General features: G+C 45.3%; 1 protein-coding gene across 1 annotated transcript in view; it reads right to left on the bottom strand.

Moving 5' to 3' along the window:
* LOC142567099 (nephrin-like) overlaps positions 1-18591 on the bottom strand; it is a 102982-nt gene that overhangs the window by 37942 nt on the left and 46449 nt on the right. The window contains exon 4 of the mRNA XM_075677820.1: positions 8539-8841. Coding sequence (XP_075533935.1) covers positions 8539-8841 — 303 coding nt within the window. The remainder of the gene's footprint in view (positions 1-8538; positions 8842-18591) is intronic.

The raw sequence follows: 18591 nt of genomic DNA, 5'->3' as shown, positions 1-18591 counted from the left end.
GAAAGAAGCCTTGTCGATGGCGTCCAGGGTATATCGTAATGGCGTAAGATACAGAAAACAGATTTTAAAGTGCTGAGGTTAGCCCCCTTCACGACTTTTAAAATTGGAATGGCCGCAGTTATATTTCTTCCCCTGGGGTTTCCACGTGAACATAATGTGCCAGTGCTATATCTATCTATCTATCTATCTATCTATCTATCTATCTATCTATCTATCTATCTATCTATCTATCTATCTATCTATCTATCTATCTATCTATCTATCTATCTATCTATCTATCTATCTATCTATCTATCTATCTATCTATCTATCTATCTATCTATCTATATTCATTGCTAGCAACGGTCAGTCGACAGGCTGTCGACGCACTGAGTACCGGCGCTTTCCTGTCCATGAAGGAATTCACATATGCCGTAGCCGTGAACGCAGCAGATATAACAAGACACCTGGGCGTCTAACTAATGGTGGACTACGAAGGAAATATTAGTAGTGCTTTCTTCGTTCTGACTAACGCTTTTACACGTTTCTCTGTCTCTCTGGTTTCCGATTACCCTATATTCAACAGGAACCCTTAATGAGGGTCTGTTTTCTTTCTTTTTGTTTCTTCCCTTAGACACGGTTAGCGCTATTGCAGTTCAGCGCTTTCATTAATAAAGAATGTCTCCCACTTTTACGCGGGAAGGAAATAATTAGTCATGCGCAAATTTTCCTTGGCGAATTTGCTCATAAGCGGAAATATAAACTTCAGAAACGTAGTCCACCCGATAGTCCGCGCGGTGGTCCCGAGGGCAGCAGCCTTACGATCTTCGGGGGCACAAAGTACGAAAATCAGATTGCCACGCCAGGAGCAAACCACTTGCCTTGATGAAGACGATGTGCGCTGCTTTTGAGGGGGATTGGCGCTAGCTGGATTGATTTTGACGTTGACGCGCATATTTATTTATTCATTTATTTATTTATTCCGATACCTCAAAGGCCCCAGAGGCGGTTTTACATGAGGGATGAGCGCGCACATTTTATTTAACATAAGTTAGTTCTTCGACGATGCGTTTTAAATGAAGAGAGTTCTCATGAAGAACAGCTGAAGCGGGAACGTCATTCCAGTCTCTTTAGGTACGAACAAAAAATGAAGAAAGATGAGTGGTGGTTCGGGCTCGAGGAGGATACACGGCTTTGTTATGGTTGGTCCGGATGGACTGGCGGTGAACTGGCCAAATGTTGGAGGACCGGTGAGATGCATGGAAGAACTTGTGGAATAGCGAGAGACGGGCAGCTTTCCGGCGAAGCACAAGGTTAGATAAATTAGCCCGTGACTTAAGTTCTGTAGTACTGGAAGTGAAAGAATAACCAGAGAAAATAAACCTCGCCACGCGATTTTGAATTCCTTCTAACATGGTAATATGGTTAGCTTGGTAAGGGTCCCATATAGGACACGCATATTCGACTTCAGGTCTGAGAAAAGTACAAAAAGCTAGATGTTTGACAGGGGCGGGAGCAAGTCGGAGGTTATGGCGCAAGTAGCCAAGCGTGCGGTTAGCGTCGTTAGTTATCTTGTTAATGCTTGTGAACCATGGCATATCGGAGCGATGACTGATACCAAGGTATTCGCAAGTCCTAACTGAGGAAATCGCGGAACCATTGATTACAAATTCATGGACGGGATAGGAGGGCCTGCGGTAGAAAGATAAAAGGGATGACTCGTTATTATGCAAGCTCATTAACCATTTTTTTTTGCACCAAGTTTCGATGAGAGAAAGGTCAGCTTGAAAAGCTGGTACGTCGACATTATTATTAATTTGCCGATAGAGCACGCAATAATCAGCAAATAAACGTATTTCTGACGACCTCTTAGTCGGTATGTCGTAAATATATATATACAAGGAAAAGTAGGGGGCCAAGTACAGTTCCCTGCGGATATATACAATTCTACGTGGTTAGGTGTCCGTTGTGTGCGGTCAGATAGTCACAGAAGAAAAGAGTGGAAACGCGGAGTTCGGTTATGAAAAAAAAAAAAAAAAGTTGTATCGCTTGCTATGCGGGAAATTTGCTCGTGCACGGTCCAAGCAACAATGGCGGGTTTCCAGAGTCATAGCTGTGCAACGTAAGTTTTCACTACAGTCGATAACCGGGATGTAAATTCTTATACATCTGCATGCGGAAGATGGAGAATATCATGCGAAGTCTTCTTTATAACAAAGCTTTCAGGAGCTGCGGCACGAAGGCGCTATCAGGCGCTCGCGACAGAGCCTGACGATTTATTTATTTACTTATTTATTTATTTGAATAAAGGGAAAATGAGACATCCACCCGTTCGTAGCAATTGCTACAAAGGAAACCCATACGGGTTCCTCGAAAGAAAAGCCTCATAGTTGAAGAAAAATTCGTCCTGGTCCCGGACTCGAACCCGGGACCACCGCCTTTCCGCGGCAGCCGCTCTACCATCTGAGCTAACCAGGCGGCTAGCAGATGGCAGAACGAAGTCGAATTTGTCGACAACACGAAGTGCTGTCGACAAATTCGTGTTGTCGACAAATGCTGTCGACAAATGCTGTCGACAAAGTGCTGTCGACAAATTCGACTTCGTTCTGCCATCTGCTAGCCGCCTGGTTAGCTCAGATGGTAGAGCGGCTGCCGCGGAAAGGCGGTGGTCCCGGGTTCGAGTCCCGGACCAGGACGAATTTTTCTTCAACTATGAGGCTTTTCTTTCGAGGAACCCGTATGGGTTTCCTTTGTAGCAATTGCTACGAACGGGTGGATGTCTCATTTTCCCTTTATTCATTACTTCTCTCCACCTTGCGGGTTTCCGCAGAACTACTACGTCAAACTCTTGCATTTGCTTCGTGTTGTCGACAAATTCGACTTCATTCTGCCATCTGCTAGCCGCCTGGTTAGCTCAGATGGTAGAGCGGCTGCCCCGGAAAGGCGGTGGTCCCGGGTTCGAGTCCCGGACCAGGACGAATTTTTCTTCAACTATGAGGCTTTTCTTTCGAGGAACCCGTATGGGTTTCCTTTGTAGCAATTGCTACGAACGGGTGGATGTCTCATTTTCCCTTTATTCATTACTTCTCTCCACCTTGCGGGTTTCCGCAGAACTACTACGTCAAACTCTTGCATTTGCTTCGTGTTGTCGACAAATTCGACTTCATTCTGCCATCTGCTAGCCGCCTGGTTAGCTCAGATGGTAGAGCGGCTGCCCCGGAAAGGCGGTGGTCCCGGGTTCGAGTCCCGGACCAGGACGAATTTTTCTTCAACTATGAGGCTTTTCTTTCGAGGAACCCGTATGGGTTTCCTTTTGTAGCAATTGCTACGAACGGGTGCATGTCTCATTTTCCCTTTATTCATTACTTCTCTCCACCTTGCGGGTTTCCGCAGAACTACTACATTTATTTATTTATTTATTTATTCCAAATACCCTAAAACGCAAATGCATTGTAGATGGGAGTGGTTACAAAGGAGCGGTAAGTTATACAATGTTATGGAAAAGAAGCGGTAACGCAGAAACTATTAAGGCAGAATACAAGAAATAACGTAAAAAAAAAAAGAAAGAATACACCGCGTGATACAAACAAAATGACTCGTTATATGGCACAGTTAGATACAATGAAAAAATGCAATTATGGATTCTCTGAACAGAGCATAGTCAGTGATGGAAACAGTAGGGAAGGTGGTTCCAGTCCCGTGGGGTGTTCGGTAGTAAAGAGTGTAGAAATGTGTTTGTGCGAGAGGATGTACACCCAACTTTGCTAATGTGGTCAACCCGCGATGAAAGGTACGTAGGTGCAGGAATGAGCCCAGCGTGTAGATGACGATGATGGTAGACTTTCTGAAATAAGCATACGCGAAAAACTTTTCTGCGTAGCGATAAATGAGACAAGACCAAATTGTCTTTCACTGGTGTTACGCTGGATGTACGAAAATAATTGGCTAGTAAGAAACGCGAGGCGTTGTTCCGAACACATTCAAGTGCATTAATAAGGCCATCACGGTCAGGATCCCAAACAGCAGTGGCATATCCTAATCTGGCGCGCACAAGTGCTTTATAAAAAAAGCAATTTTAGTTCTCTTGGAGACTTACTGAAATTTCGACGTAAGTATCCTAGCATTCGGTTTGCGTTATTAATTATTACGGTGACCTGAGTTTTACATGGTAGATCGGACGTTATATTGATTCCGAGTCATATGTAGCAGGAAACTTGGTCAAGCGTAGTACTTTTAAGTTTATAAACTGGGCGGCATTTGTTTGTTGCGAGAAACACGCATTAATTTGCATTTATTGATGTTTAATTCCACCACTTGTCGCACCAATCCATTATAGAATCAAGGTCCGATTGTAAAATATGTTCATCATACTCACTGCAATTTTCTCGATATATAACACAAACATTGGCGTAAAGATGAATATTAGAAGAAACACAACTTGGTAAAGCATTAATGTAAATTAAAAAAAAGCAATGGGCCTAAAACTAAGCCCTGAGGCAGCCAGATGGAATGTATGTTGGTGAAGAATCGTGATCGTTAACTGTGACATACTGAAGTCGATTGGTAAAAAGTATTCTAGCCCCGTTAGTTTATGATCTAAGTTCAATGTTGAAAGTTTGACTATGAGAAGTGCGTGGCATGCTTCATCGAACGCTTTGGCGAAGTCTAAATGTATGCAGTCAGCTTGAGAACTCCTGTCCAGTACGGCGTGCAAGCGATGTGTGAAGAGGAGTAGTTGTGTGTCGCGTGAGTAGGATCGGCGCAAATCATGCTGAGTATCCGTGAAGAAGTTATTTGAGTAAAAAGTTAATGTTACAATACAGTATATGCTCTATAATTTTACAAGGAATGCTCGTTAATGAAATTGGGCAGTAGTTAAGAGTACCGTGCGTGTTACCAGATTTATGAATAGGAACCACCTTCCCAATCTTCCAGTCCGATGATAAGGAACCATGATCAAGTGATTGGTGAAGAATCGTAGTAAGGAAAAGAGCTGAGCACATCTTTGTTTCAGAAATTTTGAGCTGATGTTATCTACGCCGCAAGAGGTAGACCCTCTCAGAGAGTTGATTACCTTTACAATACCAGCATATTCTATCGTAACAGGACACATTGGGGAATAGCTCGGTGAGAAAAAGTACAACGCTTGCCTGGATGATGAGAGCAAAAATTACTTGTGAACGCTCTATTAAATTTGAGAGGGCACTCAGCCGATCTTATGGGTTCGCCTGAGTCATCACTCACAGATATCAGGTGGCTTTCATCGCCCTTTGCTTCAGAACGCTTCAGAATTTCTTGGGGTTATTACACAGCAAGTTAGGTAAAGCAGAGTCGTGGAAAGATGTCTTAGTTGAGTGAACAGAATTTAGGTAATCGTCCTCAGCATTGAAGTACACGTCCCAGCATTCAGCAGTGTTCTGGAGCTTTGCCAAACGAAATAGCCGCTGCTTTTTATTACAGAGATGTTTAAGCGTATTAGTAAACCATGGTGCATTATTGTGCGATAATACTTCTTTGGCAGGTACATACTTGGGTATGGGTTGGCTTACATTCGCAGTAAATATATTCCAGTTTTCTTGGACGTCTCGAAGGTCAAAGTTTTGAACATAAACGTCCAGGAATTCACTCAAATTTTCAATGAAAAGGTCCGATTTAGCTCTTTTATAGTCACGAGTTTTTTTATGTTTGCGCTGGACACGAGGAGAGGATATGTTGATGTTAAAGTGTAAAAGCGAACGATCACTCAAACCAGGAAGGCAAGTTATAGGAGATATGAATTCTGGGAGCTTAGAGAAAATTAAGCCCAATGTATTTGAAGATACAGGCGTGATGCTTGTTGGTTTTCTCACAAGCTGCGTGAAACTGAAGCAATTGGACATATCTAAGAACTGTTTACACTGGGTGGAAGATGGGCTTACTATAGAAAAAGCGCCGGACCATGCTATACCTGGGAAATTGAAGTCTCCTAGGCGAATGACCGGGCAGGAATGATATCGAGGAACAGTATCACCAGTGGCGCCATGCAAGTCATCAACAAAAGTCGCTGTGGCGTTAGGAGGGCGGTAGCATGCTCCTAATATCATCTTTTTGTTTCTAAGGGAAAAGCCCACCCAGACTATATCTAATTGCGTCGCGAGTCGCAGGTGAAAAGTCTTTAGCAACAGTTACATTACTCTCTTTCAGTTTACTGAGTCCTTTAACGGACCTTAAACCTGCTGAATTACTTCCTCGACGGATCTTTAAGTAAGTAAAACATTGCGAGCGCGTCGTGCCACAGGTTCGATAGGTGCTTGTAAAGTATGGTTCATATTCAAAGACAAAAGGGGGAGTGAAGCAGCAGTAACAACTTGAAAGGGTGCACGGATGTCCAATTAGGTAATTTACGTTGGTCACAAATACAGGGTGCGGACCTCAGCGGCGTGGAGAAAGTAACCAAAGACATGGTCAAAAATTAAGTACCCACCGCATGAAAGCATTAAAATAAAATAAAATTTTAGAAGTGAACAGCTCTAGAATGGCTGTATCCCAAAGAAAGGATATAAACCAAGTAACCAAAAAGGCCTTACATATTTAATGTTACCAAAGTTACCCGCAGTTAACTAAACCTGAATTATCCCAGCTCTGGGCGGAATAGACCACTACAGTAATGTATATTTCAAGAAAACTTCATTGTTCTTCTTACTATACTTATTTGAACATTGTTAAAAAGAGTCTCTTTTAGATACATAATTTCACTCGTGGAGAAATTTATTTTTCTGCAGACAAGCCATAGGCGTACAGCTTAATAAGTCAGTTTGGACCTACGAATACTAAATAATTAAGGGAAAATCAGACATCCCCCCCATTCGTAGCAATTGCTACAATGGAAACATATATGGTTTCCTTGAAAGGAAAGCCTCGCAGTTGAAAAAAAATTCGTTCTGGCCCAGGACTTAAACCCGGAAGCACCGCCTTGCCGGGGCAGCCGCTCTACAATCTGAGCTAACTAGGTGGCTGGCATATACGAGGGCGAAGTCGAATTTGTCACCAACTCGAAGCAAAGGCAAAAGTTTGACGTAATAGTTCTGCGGCGGGTGGGTGGATGTCTGATTTTCCCTTAATTACTGCTCTCCAACTTACGGGTTTCTGCAGAGCTATTATGTCAAACCTACGAAGACTATATGACTGGTGTGTTGTCATATACATGTAATATTACCACCGACTCGCTATTAAAATAGCTATATATACTACATGAGCGGATATACCTGCAATTAAAGGAATGAAACCATCGACCTTTGCTCAGTGGCTATGGTGTTGGGCTGCTGAGCACGAGGTCGCGGGATCGAATCCCGGCCGCGGCGGCCGCACTTCGATGGTGGCGAAAACATCCGTGTACTTAGATTTAGGTGCACGTTAAAGAACCCCAGGTGGTCGAAATTTCCGGAGTCCTCCACTACGGCGTGCCTCATAATCAGAAAGTGGTTTTGGCACGTTAAACCCCATAGCTTAATTTTTAACCATCGACCTTCCACTCGTTACTGTATTATTTTGCGTGCAACTTTGATTGACTTGCGCAACTCTTGATAGCAACTGTCAAGCTTTTTTTGTACAGTTGATGTCATGCATACGCCAAGCTTCACGATGCGGTATCCCCGCATCGTGTGAGATAGGAAGGGCGCGCAAAGTAAGTGGAGGAACATGGCCAAGTAGAGATGGAGGGAGGGAAGACAGAAAAAGAGGACAGCGGTTGTTGCGAAACGCGTACACACCCACTTGCTCGCTAAAGGCGCAGAAAACGCCTAAAGGCGAGGCTGGGAGCGGAAGATGGGTGAAGCACTAGGGACGCTATGGTGCGCAGCTTCCCGGCTCTTTCCTGTCACGGGCGCGTGCAGTTATCGAAAGAGGGAGTGAAGCCGATGGACGTACGCACTCCAAGAAGGTTATACTAAACATGGCTGATAAGCATCTGCAAAGAAGGGGCCGTAAACTAAAAACGGCGCGAACGCTGAGCCGCCGACGTGCATACGTCGGAGCAACAACGTCCCGTGTAGAGAGCGGCGCACGTGGCCGGTGCTATACACATGACTCGCAGATGCCTGCAAGATAAGTTTGGGAAACAAATAATCTTGGCGCAACTCGTACTGTGGCTTGCAGTTAAGCCGTAGGATACAGAGCTTTAGCTGAGCGTTACGGCCCCGCTCCGCCCAAACCGGCGCACGCTATAGCAACCAGCGAGAACGCTAGTGGGCGTGCACTCAGCGCTAATGCCGGCAGCGGGACGTCGTTCGCTTCGCTCGCTCCTCTATAAAGCCAATTCAGCAGGTTGCGTCAACTGCGTGGCTTCTTGGTCCTTTTTGCCTCAAATCGGCGGTGGCACATCTGTCGCTTCTCGGCAGAACACGCTTTTTGAGAAGAAAATCTAAGTAGTTCCCTACAATGCCTGAGCGCGTGAAATCTGAGTAGGGTGGAGCGTAAGTGGCGCTCTGTTGTCTAATAATGCGTGTAGTCCCCGAAGATCTTTTTTTTTTTCTCTCGCGCACGAAAGACGGTCTCGCAAGGGAGAAGCTTTAGCCCACTCACTCGCTTGCACGATGTGAAAGACGCATGGCCGCCGCTGGTGGCCGGCGCTGTTGTTGGCGCGGCAGAGTAGCGTCCCGAAGTCCGCCTCCGTGAGCGGCGTGTAGCGCATCACGCTCGACAGCGTGGCGCGGTCGCCGCTGAAGCCCGAGTGGATCGCTCGGCTTCCGCCGTCGCCACCGCCGTCGAAGCTCCACTGGAATGACACCATGTCCGGATGTGCTAGGACCTCGCACACCACTTGCACCTCGTCGCCGCGCGAGCCCACGTACACCACAGCGGAGTGCTGCTTGCACACCGGCGCGTCTGCAGTTCAGAGGGAGCAAGGTGAGAACCAGGACGTGTCGAAAGCATGGTTGTTAAGAGAACAAGCGTGCATGACAGGTATAAATTGGTTGGCAGCAATGTTTCTGCTATTAGGCTCAAGCATGGTGGAAAGGGCTACAGTTACTTTACATTTCGCGTCCACTTAATGTACTCCAAGACATCCGTGCAGGTGCTGCTAGGTCCAGAATTTTAAAATATTCCTTTAGAAAGTTAGATGTACCAACATCCTAGGCTTGTACTAAATCCTCGTGTCCGCTGTTACAAAAGCCTCAATACTTCAAATACCGCGTGTCACAGCTAACGTTAGCCAAGCGAATAATAATAATAATAATAATAATAATAATAATAATAATAATAATAATAATAATAATAATAATAATAATAATCCCCAAAATTTTGTCATTTTGACCAAGCCGCAAAAGATGTGCGTTGGTAGGGGGCAAAAAAAAAGGAATAAGGAGAGCAACCGTCGGGAATATGCTCTAAAGACATTTCACAGCCGGCCCTTGACCACCACCAACGGGTATGTGAGAGACAGATTCTCCCTCGGGCCAATATCTGTGAGCTGTGCAAGAAATGCGACAAGCGCCTGACGTACACGTTTTGTGAGGCTAGGGTTCTACGCTATGCGCTTAACGATGCAAATAATATCGATATGTTACGCAATGATACAATGGTAATGCAGTTTAAACGATTTCTTGTTGGTGTTACTCTGTTGAGATTCGCTTCATTACAACGGCTAACCAGGCAAAGGCGTCTTTTGTAAAAAGAACCAAACATTTTGTATTTCAGCAAAAAAAATCACCATTAAATTTAAAAACAATAACCCTGATAGCACGCGAAAGACAGAACAGCAACTCTGCTAGTGTTAGCTGGATTAATTAAGCGGTATTTTTACTGACCCTTTTTGAAAGTTATTGTGAACTATCTAATACTCTACAGCAAACGAAGAAGGCACGAGTTAAACAGGAGATCTTACTCACTGATTAAACTAATCAACAGTGTTTGATATCACGCATTACCCTTGCCTGTTCTAATGGGAGTCAAGTATACGTGTACAGAGCGATAATGACGAGTCTACGTGCTCTCGCGGAGTTCCTTGTATTGGAATAAGAGCTGATCGTTGAGAACTGGCGTGCTTGCCCCGCTCGTTTGCCATTCGATACGACAGGTCTCGCTAATATTATCCAACTGTGTCGTTATCATTGTACGTGAGAGTCACTTTGCCGCGACAAGATCCCGTCGAAGGGAGCAGGAGGGTAGGAGGGGGGGCACCGGCTCTGAGCATTTAGCGCTCAGGCGGCAATGACAACAGCGCATAATGGGAAACATCAACATCAACAACAACAACAGCGCGCGACGTCAGCGAGTGCCTGCGGACGACAGGAGAGGGGCCGCACGGCAGAGCGGGCCGAAGGCCAGACAGGCCGAACGATCAACGCTGGCCAGGGAAGGAAGGAGACGAGAAGGGGGCGAGCTCGGGATGAAAAGGAGTCGGCTCCCTACGAGTGAGGAGCCACCACTCGTTGAGATTAATGAAAGCATATCGTCGGAGCCATCGATTGGCGAACCTCCGCTGCGCTTCGCGAGCAGGCGCCGTCGCCGAGGACCGATTGGACATCGTATACCCCCCCCCCCCCCCCCGGCTTATTGGGTCTGCTTTATTTGCTAACGAGCCGATGAAAGACAAAAGCAGACGGCCGACGGCAGGGAGCCAGAAAAACACAGAGGAGGGCAAAGAGAAGCCATGGGCCGCCGCCGCCCCTGCTGCTGCTAGCCGCCGAGTGTGTGACCTCGTGGTCGTCTATTTGTTCCGCCCAGCGAGAGAGACAAGGGGCCTCCGTGGTTTCTGGTTACGTTTTCACGGCACCCATCCACCTCACCGCTCCCTGAAGCACCCCTAAGAAAAAAAAAAAAAAAAGGAAAGTGTTTGCTCTCGTCCCGCGCACAACTCTTTATGCAGGAGAGAAAGGGGCCAGGGGGAAAGAGAAACAAACACGGCCCGCCGCTGAGCTTACATCAACGACAGAGACGCCGACGTTTAAGAAGCAACAAAAGAGCACCCCACACGCGCACGGGTGCGCCTGATACGGCATCGACGTAGCTGTGCCTGGGAAATCAATATTACAGCGGCATATCCGTGGGGAATATTTCGATCACGTCGGGCTGTTAAAAAGGCACGGTAGAACAAATACGCAAATGACAACGCCGTAACCGCTAAGTGTGCGTAAAGGCGGCCGCTAAAGAAAAGAAGTAAAATAAAGATCAGGAAACGTAATAAAAGCAGTGCGATTGAGAGTGGGGCAGCAGAAAGACACAGAGGTCAGGGAAAGAGAACACGCGCGCACACACACGTAGGATGGGAGCAGAAGAAGCTGCGCGAGCGACGGGCACTAGAAAAGGGCGGGGGGGGGGGGGGGGGGGGCGGTGACAGTGAACGAGCGGGGAAACAGCGGGGGTAAGAAAAGAAAAAAAAAAGAAATAAAAAAGGACAATCTCAGCGTCTCACTTTGCGTGTGCGAGTACCGGCGCTGAAACTGCGGAAAAACTTTGCCGAGCAAAAGAGCGCCAAAGGAGGGAGGGGGACGGGTGGAGCCAGAGAGCGCTTGTCGTGGCCGCACGCTGGTAGAAAGCAAATGGCAGAGGCGGGCGAAACGCAGATGCCGCAACGACACCTGAACCAGAGTGGGCACCGACACAAGGGAGCCACCACCACGGCGCGAGAAAAGTGGAACAGTACACGCGGCGGCGGCACCGGCGACGGAGCGAAAGAGCGCATAAATAAAACACGCTACTTCGGCCGTCCTCCTTTTGGTACGAGAACTTTTATTTAAAGTCTTTCTTTTTGTAACGTTCCTTACTGCACTTTTGAACGCTGGCTACCTTATACTGGTGGCTGGGTGACAATTGGACAGAACGTGGTACCTCGGGAAAGTTGGAATAGCACTGGGCCAAAGGCTTCCATGGCGAGGGGAAAGAAAAAAAACACACGCAATGGGCGTATTCGTGGCTTCTGCGAGAAAAAGAAACTTTGAGACTTCGAAACAGGCGTCATATAATCGTGATATACTAGTACGTGACGATTAAAGGGGGTGGCAATAAGCCAAACTGCCGGATTCTAAAGAAAGTGTATATAAAAAGAAAGCGTAGATAGATAAAATAAATATGCAGTCGACGAAGGCCACGTGGAACCAGCGACAAAATTTATTTGAACATTTTGATAGCGACATGGACGTCAGCGCAAAGACCGTGACGCTGCCGAAGCCCCGAAATAAATCTTGCTTGTTCAACGCACCCTTCGCTCGACCACCAGTCATAGCTACGATGAGTGCTTAATTGATATAACTATATTAACCTATTATTATTAACCTACTATTATTATATTATTAACCTATATAACCTATTAGAAATTGCCTGTTGATGACAGCGGAATTCTTTCATTTCAGCTGGATTACTTCGGGAGGCGAACGTTACTACTCGATGCGGGTGTAATATTTCGACGGGGGAGAAACACAAAAACGCCCGTATACCGCGCATTGGGAGCACGTTGAAGAACGCCAGGTGATTGAAAGTAATTCGGAGTGCTCCTCTACCGGGAGCGTGCCTTATATTCAGATCGCGGTTTTGGCACTCAAAATCTCAGAATTACAAACAAACAAACAAACGAACAAACAAACAAACGAACAAACAAACAAACAAACAAACAAACGTTGAAAGCCACTAGAAATCGTCGAATTTTACGTAAAAAGAAAGAACGCTTTGCGAGAAAAGAACTTCGTGAAACTAATTTTGTAAGTTGTTATAGCTTATACTTTAAGCACCAAGTCTCGAATCTGCGCAGATTATTATTTTTTTTCTCAAGGTTTCAGGCATAATCACCAGGTTTAGCCAGGAACGTTGTCATAAGACTCTCTGCACTAATACCTGCCCGCCCGGTGGCTGAATAGTTTTGCGCTCGCAGCTGTAGGTTTGTGAAACGCGAGCGTGATTTAGCCGCTTCAGTTTCAGCATGGTCCAGTTTGCTTTCTCGCCGCGTCGACCATTGTACAAGTTTACCCTGTTGCGATGCGCCACGCGTTGGTGGAGCGGGCGAGTTTAACCCATATGTTGAGAATCATGCACCATGTTTTATCTTAAGTAGCGTATTTATCAATGAATGCACGTGATTCGTCAAGGGACTCACTGCCCTGCTTTAAAGGGAACCAGTGTTTTTTTTTTTTCTTCTTTCTGCGAATGCACCAACATGTGCTTTCAGTAAAAGGTGGCCTGTACATGCCGACATCTGCCAACAGTAAGATCAACTTGCGAAAATATCCAGAAAGGTGAGTTCTAGTTCTTTTTAAAGCATCACAACGTCCACTAAATTATGACGAGTCCACTCCTTTCTCTTACTGGGTTGGTTAGTGGCAACTTGAGAAAATATAGTTCTCAGCGAAAGCTTTCCTTCAACTCCTTTGTGGGAACGTTTAAAGTAAATTACACTATGATATACCATGTCTACCCTTACTCTGTGGTTGACAAATGAAAGTGGCAATCAAATACAGAAGGGAGAATCAATACTTTGTACGGCGGTGAGGTTAATTGAGCTGCGGATGATCGTGACCTACAGACGCCAAAAAAGGCTAGTTGGACAGATGCGACAAGCTAAATATTGGCAGAACGAACGGCGTTAGCGAACTCAGCCTACCTGGAACAAAAATCCCTTTTGTGTAACAAAGACAACGCCACCTGCTCATTTTCTTAGTTTTCCCTGCCAGCACAATGAGAATAATTTTTTAGAAGATTGGCAAAATAACAACAAGGACAACAACAAAAGTAAAAAAAAAAACAGTCCGAATTTGTCAACTTCCAGGTAAGCGATTCGATTTTTACTGCAAGAAAGATTTCTTTGCTAAAAAAAGAAATAGAAATATAGAATTTGTTTCGACTGTTGTGACAAAACGATATCCAACTGAATAGCCACTCTAGCAGTTCCCGAGGGAGGTTGGAACAGGGCGCTGAAATGATTTCGGACTCCCCCCCCCCCCCCCCCCTCAAAAAAATAAAAATAAAATCTAGCTTAAGGACTGGGATGGACGGATATTGAGCGCATGTCTTATACTATACCGCACGTGCGGGTAAGAGCGGCGGAAACCCAGGTTCTACGTATTACAGGTGAAGAAGCCACTGCGAGTGGTTATGTATAATACCGTCACCCCAAGTAAATAGGCAAACGGTCAAAGATTTTCGCCGTCCCCATGTTACGCGAGCGCGCATGAGTCGAAAACAATATAAGGGAAGAGTGAAGCGACAGTGCTTGGGGAACACGGGTAGGGAGCGCTGCAAGTGTGCGCGTCAGCAGGAATGTGAGTGAGTGGCCAGATTTACCGCGCTGGCACTGAATGCATTCAGAAGCGTAGTGAACCGGAAGCAAGTACGCAGCCGAGAGAGAGAGAGAGAGAGAGAGAGAGAGAGAGAGAGAGAGAGAGAGAGAGAGAGGTGGGCGAAAAAATAAATAAAGGACAGTGGGAGCGTAAACCTTGTCGCCACTGCCAGGTTGTCGGAAGGGGTCGCGCTATTATTCTCATAGGCAGGCAGAAATTTTTACCGCTGCTTCCCATCTCGCAATAAAGGCCATAAAACGGGGAGCCGAGAAAAGGCGCCACCAGAACTTTCACCGTTACACCACCGCCAAGTCTCAGCGGCGTTGAGCTTTAGCTGGCTGCCAAAGACAGCCGCACCGTCAGAATGCTTAAAAAAAAATAAAATAAAAAAAAAGCATACGAATAGGAAGTGGAAGGAGCCGGTCAAGGAATAAAAAACGTCACAAGGGCACAGAGTTCGGCGGCGAGAAGTGTATATATGGACGGAGAGACACGGTCGACTCGGTTTAACGGCGTTAAGAACGTCGTTCTAAACAAGTGCCGGCAGAAAGATCGAGACTGACGAAGAAAAGGCCGGAAGCCTCCGCTTTGGTGTGGTGCTGCCTATTGTATCCCCCCCTCTCGCCCCTCTTCGAGGCACACACACCTATGTTTTTGGATTGAATTTAGGTTTTTCCTTCGATATTCAAAGCTGTTCGGGCATCGCGCTTTCGATCGAAACAATAGTCCACACAGTGCTGCCTTTTATGTTGGTGCGGCGAAGTGACCTGATACGGCTTTCCTCAGTCGTCACTGGCAAGAAACCCCCGAGTGTGACAAATATTTATCGCGGCCAAAGTCAGCAGGGAAAGAAAACACGTCTCGGGAAGCGTGCCTCTGGAATTTCGGCGAGCGTAAGCAACGCGTGCGCGTTAGGCGACGGAAATGTATGGAGCGCAGCCAACTCTTTCTCTGCATGGCTCGCGAAATTTAGTCAAAAAAAAAAAAAAGAAGAAAGACGAAGAAGGAAGGTAATGCTCGCGGACTCGCATTTATGGTTTTTCGCCAAAACAAGACACGTGCTTGACACCAAACATCGTTTCCAACGTTCGCTTTCGAATGCAACACCCGTTACGAATTTTAGTCAGTGCTCAAGTTGCAGGAGACGCATGAAAGAAAACTTTTTTTTTTAATGAGACGTGCCGACTCGCGCGATATCTGTTTCAATTTAATGCCTCTGCTTCTCTTGTAATATTGAAAAGAAAAAAAAACTAAAAATTGCTAGGGAGGGTTTTAAAAGCTTGTTTACAATTCATTCGCACATCCTCTAAAAGAACGGAGGGCATAGACCCCGCTAAACAAAAAGTTATGGGCCCAGTCTAACGCTCGCAGGGCTTGCCTGCTGCCAGACTGGGGGCGTGATTATAGCTGATACGGGCTTACTTGAATGCGCGTTTGATTTTGACTCTTGCGCCATGCAGTCTGTATTGCTACACGTGTGCCGTGCGAAGAGAAGAGACGGCGTGCCTTGCGCCGATGCCTGTGCTCTTGCCTTATTTAGACTTGTTCGTTGCTATGGTACGCTGAACGGTACGACGAGATACGTGGGCGCAGGTTTTTTCACGTGGGCCATAACCGTCTTATAGCTCCTGGTGCGGGCACATGATGCGTCAGTTAAATAAAAAGCTTGTGGCCAAAGTTGGTGAATGTTAACAAGAAAAAAAAAGAGGTAAAACAAAAACGACACAAGAGAACAACACTTACATAAACAAAGGACACAGCGACCACTGGGATTTCTGCGACGCTGAAGAGTGACGTGTGCTCTTCTAACTTGTCTCGTAGAGGCGGTTTTCGACAGAGCCGCGTATATGTATATCGGCTTCGAAATTGCATAGCGGTGACGCGCGGGAAGGGGGCCACGTGATGCCGATGCCCTGTGTACACGCGTATGTGCGCTCGGTGACAGTAAAATCACCCAAATGGCTTTGCGGGTGTTGATTGTCGTAGGACAAGAAAATTGATGGAGCTGCAAATGACATCAACAGAATGGCGCACTTGTTGGGCGCCTCTGGCGTTCGTAGACAATCGCTCGCGCGATTGTCGGCTGGGTTTGCGAGCATCCAGTGCATCTTCTCCGTGACTGGCTTCTATTTATTGCTTTGATTTTATTCATAAACATTGATGCGCGTTCAACCAATGTGTGCGAGGAACACTTTGCCGTCTGGTTTTATTTTAGGCAACATTTCCCGCTGGAGTGCTTATCACACCAGTGTTAAGGGCTATGCAGCGTCTTATATGTATACGTCGTTACTGAGGTATTCTCTGTAACGAGTTATAATTGTTAGCTGAATTGGTAAACGTGCCAGAAAAGTAAATAAAAGTAGTATTGTATTTTGTATTTCGGACATATTACACAATATACAATATGCCCCCGAGGAGAGGCTAAACGAGGCAGATAAATCATGCCTCCTGACAAGGCCTTATCCCCGGATTACAAGTCGTGGCACCGGTGGCGAACAGGCAAAACATATAATTCTCAAGAATGCTGCTCATTAAAATTAATACCACAAAAAAGACAACCAAATGTACACAAACACTAATGATCAACAACTGCACAAAATATTTAGCAGTAAACGAAAAAGGGATAACGCTGCGGCGAAAACAAAAACATCATTAGTAAATCGGTAAAGACAGAAGAAACCAATTGATGCCAATTTATGTTTCAAAATTATATTGAAGCAAAAAGCCCCTACTTTTTTCTTAAACATCGATACACTAGTACTTCCTACAGCTATTTCCACAATCGATTGGTACGTATTACACAGGGTTGCGATTTGGTGACGTAAACATTGTTTTCCATAATTGGTTCTAGATCTAGTGGTGGACAACTCGACAACACGTAAATCATATGTTACATCCCTCGACATATAAGTGTTAATGAAAGTATCAAAATCCTGCTTGATTTTATCGAAAATGTAAACTTCCAGTCTCGAAAACATTTGCTTCGACTGCTGGGCCGGCACACAACGCTGAAGGCTCTTTTTTGAAGGGAGAACAATTTAAAGGAATCAGTTGGATTGCACGTGCCCCATACTAGGTTACAGTGTACAACATGGGAATCAACGAGAGCAAAATATAATTGTTCCTTAACTTGTTGTGGAAGAAGATGCCTGATACGATAGATTACACAAATAGATCTGGCCCATTTTCTTTCTTATATAATTCACATGATCTGTCCACCCTAGGTCGCTGCGGAAGCCTACACCCAGAAACCGGCAACTCTGCACTGTTCAATACGCGAGTTATTGAATTCTAATTTGATATTATGACTTAATGGTTTGCTTTTTGGATGAAAGAGCGTAAACTTCGTTTTTCTGACATTCAGTTGAAGCTGCTTGACAGACAGCCAAATGAATAGCTGGTTCAGCCAGGCATTACACTGCTGCTCCAATACTTTAAGACTCGAACCTGAAAAAAATACATTTGTGTCATTCGCATACAGCACAATGTTAGTAGTTAATGGAATGTTGACAATGTCATTAATATATATACAGTAAATAAAAGAGGTCCCAGAATTGAACGATGTGGGACATCAAAATTCACTACACCGAAATTAGATTTTGCACCATGCATCTGTGCATGCTGTGGCCGTTCAGTTATATAATTCTTCCCAAGTGCATTTGCAACTCCACGAATTCCGTAAAAGTCTAATTTTTTAGTAGTATTGAATGCTTCGCAGAGTCGAAGCCTTCTAAAAAATCTAGAGAAATTCCAGCAGAAAACAGTCTATTTTCAAAATGGTTATTTATGGTATTTTTGATATCTAACAATGCTGTTTGAGTCGAATTGCCGGATTGAAAACCATACTATTGTTGACAAATTAAATTTTTAACTTCTATGAAATTGTTTAGCCGATTAAAAAGTACTGCGCTCAGCTACTTTTGAGAAAATTGGCAATACCAAAATCGGACAATTATTGTTCGGGTCGTGTTTGCTGCCTCCTTTGAACAAAGCGGTGACGCGCACCCCTTTCAGTTTGTCTGGGAGTACTCCTGTGAGTAGCATTATATTACATATATGCGTAAGTGGGCCAGCGACAATGTTAACAGCACATTTAATAGGCAAGACAGCTATTTCATCCTCACCAGGTGAGCACGTGTTCCTAAAGGCATTAATGATCCTAACGACCTCATTTGTTGATGTAGGTGACAAAAAATATAAAATCGGCCATACAAAAAAAAATTAAATTATGGGGTTTTACGGGCCAAAACCACTTTCTGATTATGAGGCACGCCGTAGTGGAGGACTCCGGAAATTTTGACAACCTGGGGGTTCTTTAACGTGCACCTAAATCTAAGTACACGGGTGTTTTCGCCTCCATCGAAAT

Source organism: Dermacentor variabilis, chromosome 1 (assembly GCF_050947875.1).
Source record: "Dermacentor variabilis isolate Ectoservices chromosome 1, ASM5094787v1, whole genome shotgun sequence".
NCBI classification, from domain to species: domain Eukaryota; kingdom Metazoa; phylum Arthropoda; class Arachnida; order Ixodida; family Ixodidae; genus Dermacentor; species Dermacentor variabilis.
The sequence above is the reverse complement of the archived record's forward strand: the minus strand, read 5'-3'. Positions and strand labels throughout refer to the sequence as shown.